Source organism: Alosa pseudoharengus, unplaced genomic scaffold (assembly GCF_046254945.1).
Source record: "Alosa pseudoharengus isolate Yale_2024_CS ecotype anadromous, Long Island Sound unplaced genomic scaffold, YU_APseudo_1.1 YU_APseudo_1.1_scf_6, whole genome shotgun sequence".
NCBI classification, from domain to species: Eukaryota; Metazoa; Chordata; class Actinopteri; order Clupeiformes; family Clupeidae; genus Alosa; species Alosa pseudoharengus.
In genome coordinates, this window is record NW_027468848.1 from 21,898,367 (window position 1) to 21,907,589 (window position 9,223).

The following is a 9,223-nucleotide window of genomic DNA, read 5'->3' on the forward strand; positions in this document are numbered from 1 at the left end:
GCTCTCATCCCCACTTGTGAGGAGAGAGAATCCACCTGGCATTTGAGTGTGAGGCAGAAATTGACTCCTAGTGCACACTGCCAGCAGTGGATTGCTCGTATTATTGCCCCCAAGTCTGCTATGGTCTATAAAAAGAAAAAGAGAGGGAGAGGAGAAGCAGACGGACCCCGCGCAGACGTTTTCAGATATTCCCAGCTCTGTCCTCAGCGGGGGCTGTTCTGGACTGTGATACAAGTGGAGTGGATGGAGATAGTGTGGGCTGTTTGACCATCTGTTTGACCACAGAAAGAAAAGGCCATTTGTTGTTTGCCACTGAGTCCAGTCCAGGTACCCAAAATCCATCAGAGAAACCCGAGAGAGAAGGGGGGAGAGAGAGAGAGAGAGAGAGAGAGAGAGAGAGAGAGAGAGAGAGAGAGAGGGAAGGAGAAAGGCAGAGAGAGGGGAAAACAGAATGAGAGTGAGAATAAGAGAGACAGAGAGAGGGTGGGAGAGAGAGAAAAGAGGAGAGAGAGACAGTAAGATGAAGAAAGGGAGAAAGAGTGAGTGAGTGAATGAGTGTGTGCGAGAGAGGGAGGGAGGACGGAGAAAGACAAAAGTGACTGGCTTACAGACAAGAGGAAATACCAGTCCCCACTCGAGAAGATTGCTAAAGGTTAGCAAAAAAGAATATCGCACGCACAACATCAACACAGACATGGCAACCGTGAAGGGGCACAGTGACCATTCATCAGTCTGTGGCACCCTCTCCGCACGGCCATCAGCCAGAGTTATGATGAGAGCCAGAGCAGACCAGAGCGAGAAAGCTGACCCACACTCTCACGCAAGCCCTGATTGCACAGACAGAAGAATAATACTGATTTTGGACCTCTTGTAGGGTATACTAAGACTTCCATAATTGTAATTGTGCCACGGTGGTTTTTTAACACATTTTAAAAACGTACATATACATTGACCACGCTTGACCACTGGGTCCTATGGGGGATTATTCTGTGAATAATGTAGTAGTTTGTGTTTCTCTCACTCAAATAATGGACAACGGGGAGGCTAAAGGATCAAAGACAAAAAAATAGAAACCTCTCTCTCTTTTCCTCCCTCTCTGCCTCTCTTCCCTCCCTCTCTCTCTCTACTTCTCTCTTTCTCTCTCTTTCCAAAGAGCCAGCATATGTTTCAGTGCTGCTGCACTGAGAGAAAAAGAGAGAGATAGAGAGAGAGAGAGTGAGTGAATGAGTAGAGGGGGGTGTAAGCAGTGGGGAGTGGGGAGGTGGGGGTTAAGGAAAATCAATCACTGTGCCTTTTTTCATCACTCAGCTGCCAGATGGTGTTGCGGGGATGTCTGTCATTCCTGGGTTCCTGGTATCTGTGTGGCGTGAGGGCGTGGAGTCCGGGGGTGGGCGGGGGGAGGGGGAGGGGGGTTGTGGGGGGTGTCGGGGTGGGTTAGAGGGGATCAGTCAGGGGAGATAGAAGGGTAACACTGATAATCACCACGCAATAGCTCCTCTAACCAATGCGCTCTGGGATATCCGGCTATATGAGACGGGAGGAGGGAATAACGGGGCTGGGGGGTGTATATAAACAGAGAGAAGGAGAGAGAGAGAGAGAGAGAGAGAGAGAGGGAGAGAGTCGCAGACAGAGAGAGAGAGAGACCCAGATAAAAGGAAGAGCCCTGGTTAGCACTAGGGCATTCACACACAGACACACAGCGGGGACTCACCCTGGAGATGGTGAGGGGCATGTTGAAGTCTTTGCCCCCCTGCAGTCTGAAGCCCCAGGGTGCGGGGCCCAGCAGGGACACACTGTAGTTGCTGCTCATGGTCTCTTGCTCTCTCTCTCTCTCTCTCTCTTTCTCTCTGTGTTGGGGGTCTGGGCTCTTCAGGACAGATGCAGGTGCCCTCACGTAATGCCTCTCTGGGTTTCAGTTGCACGTGCTGAGGGGGAGGAGAGGGACAGCTGCTTAATCAGTCCGTTGTTATGGAAATGATGGATGAACTCTGTGGAAACATCAGCATATTTAATGTAGTGAATAAAACTGCTCATTATGTGACATGAAAGACAAAACAAAATGATATGGGGCTTTAAGCACATATAAAGGAGTAAAACACTCTTTGTTAGTTAGCTGAACAACTGTTAACAACAATTGTTTAACTGTTAACAGTTAACAGTGAAAAGTACCTGGTAGAAATATACAACACAATTCTAATCCAGAGAGTAAAGTACAATACAAATCTATTCTATTGTGAAACCCTCGACAGATGGTGAAGCAAAATATCCAAAAAGAGAGGCCTGTACCTCTGGGTAAATAGGATTCCAGGTGGTAATACTGTTCCCTGCAGGTACTGCTGCATTAACTCAGTGTGCTCACAAGACTTCCCTTCAAACCCTCCACATTGATTCGGATGGCAGGGGCCGAGGCACTTTATACCGCCCACCAGCCGAGGGGAGGGGAGGGGAGGTGGGGAGGTGGGGTGGTGGGTGGGTGGGTTTGAGGGCCGAGCTTACAGCCAGATATTTTAAGAACAAGGACTCAGCAAGGCTGCTTCATTTAAGGTGGAACCAACATAAACCCGCCGCAGCCCAAACAAAAACTTTCCCAAGGCCTAGATTAAAGGCTCTACGAGAAGAATGTTCCACAACAGCAGCCGCAGACGCGAGCGAGGGCACGATATGGCCAGTCGATATGAGCCGCCCGCCACTCTAACCCGCTCGCTCTCTCCCCCTCTTGGCTCGATCTGAGGGATGCTATTGAGTTGATTTTCATCAGAGACCCAATATAGTGGCAGTCATGCACGAGGCCAAGTTCATAACTCGCCCTGTGCGCTCAACCACCCAGCAATGTTGGATTTTGATTGGGCTTTCATCAAAGCTTACTGTCCGTTTTATGGAAACACAATACCACATAATATGTGCCTCTCGGCATGACCAGACATGCCCTTTCTTTTCTCTATGAGGTATGTGATATTTGGTCCCAGGCCCTTTCCAAATTTGATTATTTGCCATTGAAGGAGACCTTCAGTTAGAGGACAAGTCATTTGATCAAGTTGACCTCGCACCATTTCCCTGGTATTGTGCTTAGGTTAGATGCTATTGGATGAGGGAGCTGTACGTACGCGGTGTCCCTCCGGTGTCCCTGTGAACCCTGCGGCCGGCTGGGTCACATGACACCACCGAGGAGGTGGAGGGAAGCAGGCGTGGGTGGGGAGGAAGGGGAAATGAACGTGGCAATTTTGGGACGGAGACAAAGAGCAGGTGAGATTCTCATCAGAAGGGGAGGTCAAACGGTGCGCGAGCCAAAGACTACACAGCCCAAGGGGTGGGGGGTGGGGGGGGGGGGGGTCCAGTCCACATGGCTGAAGTGAGACACTCACAGAATGCCAATAAGGATTACATAAATACAATAAAGGTCAGTCTAACAGTCTAAATCCCTGGAAATAAAAAAAGATGTCCGTGCTGAGGGGAAAAAGCGGATTTAATAGCCGGTTCATCATAACACTTTCATTTGTCTGGATAACACAGCAAGAGAGCGTGCTGTTTCATGGCTCCTGAAGGGATCGATCTCCGTCTGTTCAGGACCAAGGCCTCTGGCAATGGATATGAGACTAACAAAAAAATGGCTCTCTCTTAACATCGACCGAAGATCAAATGCTCCGTCTCCTTAATTACACCGCTGAAAAGCTTATTTAATTAGCCCGATTTATCTCCGCTCCTATCCGCAACCTGGCCTTGTCCGTCTGAAAAAGGCACGAGAGCCCGGCGCTTTAAATGACATTTAATAAATGATCCACGCCAAACAAAAGAGCCTTTAGGGAACACATGCTGCTCGGCCCTGGGTTCCATGCATTCGCCCCAATAAGTAGATTCAAACCTTCTGTGCACATCCCATTTATTCTCCCCACAAAGGTAACAGCTGGGGCCCAGGAGAACAATTCAAGGGGCTTTTCTGTGGGCGCAGATAGACGAAGCCAAGGTACGGGATTATGGAGCGTGTCTACACGCGCCGGTACAGGGGCATAAATAACTAATACCACAAAGCAAAGACCTAAAAATGCTGGATCCCAGTCGTTTCTGTTTATGAGGAGGGGGGGGAAATAATACAACAGGAAAATTATGTCAATGGGGTTTTCTTTCTCTTCCCCCCGTCCCGAGGGGTCTGTGCGCTTGTTTGTTTAAGCTCTGCCCAGAGGGAAAGTTGGCCGGTGTCCAGGAACAACAGCCTGAGATTGAGACGAGATGAGATGAGGAGAGGAGAGGAGATCGAGCGGCCCAGCGCACAGCCCCTTCTGTGGGGCTCTCGGGGGCGAGAGGAGGACCCCGTGTCCTAACGATGCATTTGTCAGTCTAGCCATCTGATCGCACCGTGCCCCCCCCCCCCCCCAGACCTAAGCTCTGTTAATCCCTCCTCCATCCTGACTGCATTAATATGGATGTTAAGGAGAACGACCCCTGCCCACCCCAACACGCACGCACCCACACACACACACACATATACACACACACACACACACATACACACACACATATACACACACAAACACGTGACCTCCTCCCCCACCACACACACCCTCACATGTCCTCTAGCCCTCCAGGCTCCTAAACACAGACACACACACACACACACACACACACACACACACACATTTGTCACACAAGAAGGGGAGGGGTGGACAAATCTAGAGTGTTCTCCTGCTTTGGGGGCCTCCCCATCTCTCATGTTAATGCTGGGTTTCAATTAAAGACAGAGGCCGCTGACGCACACAGAGAACACCACAAAGCAAAAAGTATTTATTTATCATCTCTCCATTAATAGCAATGGATAATGGCATTCCTTTTGGGAAGTTATGGAGAACAAACTCAAAACCAATGAATTCTGTTGTTGTTGTTTTTGTTTTGCTGAGAGGGAAAAATCGTGGGAGTCCAAAAGTCGATGTGTTCCATGTGTTCCTGTGGGTGAGACGTCTGAAAATGAGGGAGCATTGAGTGTGCATTACCATAACTAGTTGGTTATTGTTATGCCTTATGCATCGCTGGCCTGGCCTACAACGAGTCAAAAGACTGGAACGTGAAATCAAACTGTCATTGGCTGGCACTTGAGGGAAACCTTGGGAGATGAATATGTCTGAATTCCCTTTAGTGCTCTCTATTAATCATTTCACCCACTTCACCGCTCTCTCTCTTTTTCATGTCTAGCTACAATCATTCTCTCTTTCTTTTTCTCTTTCATTCTTTCTTTCTCTCTATCTCTTCCACCATCTCTCTCTCTCTCTCTCTCTCTCGCTCTCTGAGCAACAGCTTACATGTGATGGAAAAAATGTACTTCATCCAGGGGCACTTGTTCTCAAAGCATCTGTCAGTAAGCAGATACAACCAAATCCCTTATATCAATATTCTAAATGGAATCAATTACAATCCCCGACAATCATTTTCTATTCATAGTCCTTATGGTCAGATTTGGGCCAAGTCCACAAAACAATGTGATGCCGGCACATACATCAAACCACAGAAACCGAAATTCGTCGGTCTTAACTGGGCTGCAGCCTATCTTGTGTGCCAATTCCAATATTCGTCTTCACGTTTCCCCCGAGTGGAGATAGCAGCTGCTTTGTGTTTGCTGTTGTGCAGGAGGCCCTCTCACTCCAAATACATCTCTGCTGTCCACTTCTGCTCCCGCCTAACAAGGCATCGGCTTCAGCTCCACATCAGCTTGTGGGGGTGGTGGTGGGGGGGGGGGGGTTGTGGGGGGGTTGGGGCTACCCCTGGGTTCAGACCAAGTGTAGCTCACCACAGACAGCCCGGGCCTCCCCACGGAGCAGGCAAGGTTCATCCGTTGAACTCCGTGAGCGCTGCCGTGATTGACTGTTGCGGTGCCATTTGCATTTTCTCTCTCGGGAAATCTGATACTCTCTGTCAACAATTCAGGCTGCGTGGATGGTCATGTACCCAAACGTCCAACTCAAAGTATCGGCTTTCGTCTAACGCAGGAGAGGGGTTTTAGTGCGACTGTATGTCTCTTCTGCTCAAAATCAAATCCCAATTGTTTAGTTGGCGAGACCAGACCCCAGAGAGAAATGAGCTGCAGGAGGTATCATGAGGTTGGAGTTATTCCTAGAGCGATGCACTAAAAGACTGATGGCTCTCATCCAGCAGACGCATGAGATAGACCAGGGGACTGCTGAGCCTAGAGGACTTTATGTGTGTGTGTGTGTGTGTGTGTGTGTGTGTGTGTGTGTGTGTGTGTGCGTGCGTATGTGTGTGCGCGTGCGTGCGTGTGTGTGGGGGTGTGTGTGTGTGTGTTTGTGTGTGTGTGTGTGTGTGTGTGTGCGTGTGTGTGTGCGTATGTGTGTGCGCGTGCGTGTGTGTGGGGGTGTGTGGCAGACAGGCAGGTCCACGTGGGCTCCCCCCATCCCTCTCCCAAAGCACGCATGTGTGTGTGCTGCAGGCTAGTGGTGACGGCTCATGGCGAACAGAGCAGCTTTCAACACTAGATAACTGAGAGCGTGTTTTCAGCAGAGCAGCCCTGTGCCGAGCTCCAGACATCTTCAGGCTGTCAGAGTAGATTGCCTGGAGCGTAGATTCTTTTTTTTTTTTTGGTTCTATCAACTCCACCTGCTCTCTTTCTGTCTCTCACTCGTTCACACACACACAGTCACTCTCTCTTTCAGACAAACCCACACACATGCATGCACACAAACCCACACACACACATACACATGCGCACATTAACACACAGTGAAGGCTATATCTTTTCTCTCGTGGTAAGCATGCAATACCTAGAAAATCAACTATAATGAAAGACTAGTTTGTGTAGATATAGCCATGTAACATTTTATGAGATTTGTGACACCATGCATCTTCAACAAATAGATTGTTGGCCACATTTACAGTTGTCAGAAGTCTCTAGGCTATATAATGTGTGTAAATTCTTTGAGCTGTTCTTGCTGGGGGGTTTTTTCAGCTAAGCCTCTAAAATACAGTATCTTCCGATGTTGATGACTGTTGCCACTGTGTTACTTTACTTTACTCTACTTTGAGTGTGGAGTTTGAATAAACTGTTCAAAGAAATTGACACTGAATTGACTTCACACACTGAATCCGTCATAAAAGTAAATTATAGCGCATGTTTGTGTCCGTTGACATGGTGAGCTAATGCTATTTTGTAAATATTAAATTCACACAAACACAGAAAATGTGACAAATCTGACATCGTTATGAATGGAAAAAAGTAACAAAATACATAGGCTACAGAATATGTCAAACAATAGCGTCCCCATCACACACGGGACATCCTGAATGGCACCTAACGACTAAACCGAGATTTAACATTCGTATAGGCTACTTTATGAGGCAAAATATACAGTCAGTGAACTTTCAATTTATTTATATTCAGAAATCCTAACTGCCAGGAAATATTACATAAATCGTTGAACCCACGAGTCATTCGCTTGTACAAATCTGGATGGGACAGGGTTCTCTACTGGGACCATTCCGTGCACTTGTTCCGCAGTCCCGCTATCATTGCCGTTTGATAAAGACTCCTCTCACGTTTATTACGCTCATGCTGTAGCACTGCCTATATCATAGTCACTCACCTTGATAAGTTGGATGGTTAGTGTTACTTCAAGATGAGTTCTCCTTATAGCGGTCGCCTATGAATGGGAACAGCTGAGCCCTGTGCGTCGGACCAATCTAGCTTCCGCTTCAAACTCCATCCAGCAGTCGCGGGGTGGTGAATATGCTCCATACATTACGTCATGTGAGGGGGGCAGTGCCCTGGACACAACAGCCAGTCAATAAATGCAATGTATGCTTAATCTAAAAGCCAACTCAACTGAGATCCAACATTTAAATGTACAATTTTAAAGTAAAGTCAAAAATTGTACATTTAAATGTTGGATCTCAGTTGAGTTTCCTTTCTATGTTAATGACTGTAGCCTAGGCTACTTATTGAGTCTACCTCAATAAGTAGCCTAGGCTACAGTCATTAACATAGAAAAGATACCCTAAATTATAATATTTGTAGTTATTTCCGAGATTTCCATTGGATACAGGCTATGTTTTATTATTTGCAAAACAACAAGTAGTTTATGACAGTGAGGTCCCCACAAAAAGTCCATTCCAGGAAAAATAAATGTGGTGGAAATGTGTGTGTGTGCGTGTGTGTGTGTGTGTGTGTGTGTGTGTGTGTGTGTGTGTGTGTGTGTGTCTGCGTGCGTGTGTTTGGAAGGGGTTTGTTTGTGAAAGGGGGGGGGGGGTATCAGTGGAGGAACTTCAGTCCACACAGACGAACAGTAGTGTCGCAAGCTTGGTCTTCTTACTGACCTCACCTCCCAGGTATTCCTGCACTGTGATCACATAACCCAAGTCAGCAGAAGCCCCCGAGAGTGATGTCATCCATCCCTATCTCATCACACCTATGTGAACCCTCCTATGAAAAGAAATGCCATTAGCAAACAAAATGCTCCCTTTTTTTCGCAATACAAATTTGTCTCATGGTGTCAATTCTACTTTTCATATTAAACACCACGGCGAGTGAGACCGTGTTGTATTAACTTTTCTAGACAGCTAAAGAAATATGAGATTCACAACAATTTGTTGTACATTTGTTCTGACAACAATTTGTTGTAAATTCTCTCATTAATAGCCTATCTCTGGTAGCTTATTATCATTCAAGCAATTCGGTGATATAACTTTAATCACTTCACATTTCAAAAGAGTTCAGAAATGTTAACATATGCACGCAATTTTTGATATGAGTAAAGGGAAATATGCGATTTATAGGATATGATCTTTCTGGTTGGCAAAATCTTAGGCTCAAGGTCACGGCATGGCCAACATATTTTAGGTGTTTCTATTGCCCTCTGGTGGCCAATTACACACATATCCTCTTGTATGTTGTCATGCCAATCATCCCATGAGGACGGATGAATAAGGCTACTTCAAAACATGTTTGTTTAAATAACTTAAATAAATCATCTAATAGCATGAATAGATTACAATTGAATAGAAGATTCCCTGAAATGTCACAGACACACCAAACACTTCGGAGGGTCAATCATATCTTTAAGGTCAGAATCAAAAAGTCATAGCCTAGGCCTACCATGCTATGATCCTACTTTAATATTATTACATCCTTTTAGACATCCAACATGTGCCTCTTGGCACCCTGAAGCAACCTTTCAACATTCTCTCATTCCAATCATTTCTGGGATTTACTGCATGACTTCAGTGTCAC

General features: G+C 46.7%; 1 protein-coding gene across 6 annotated transcripts in view; it reads right to left on the reverse strand.

Moving 5' to 3' along the window:
* The window catches only part of pdlim5a (PDZ and LIM domain 5a), a 66,311-nt gene extending 58,601 nt beyond the window's left edge, over positions 1-7,710 (reverse strand). For 4 of the 6 annotated variants that reach the window (XM_076269721.1, XM_076269719.1, XM_076269720.1 and 1 more), the window contains exons 1-2: positions 7,581-7,710; positions 1,712-1,988 (exon numbers count right to left, since the gene is read on the reverse strand). In XM_076269721.1, coding sequence (XP_076125836.1) covers positions 1,712-1,810 — 99 coding nt within the window. In that variant the 5' untranslated portion in view covers positions 1,811-1,988; positions 7,581-7,710. Of the gene's footprint in view, positions 1-1,711; positions 1,989-2,286; positions 2,390-7,580 lie in introns of those variants that run through there. The other 2 variants (XM_076269716.1, XM_076269717.1) reach the window with 2 other exon arrangements.
* Between the last annotated feature and the right edge of the window lie 1,513 nt (positions 7,711-9,223).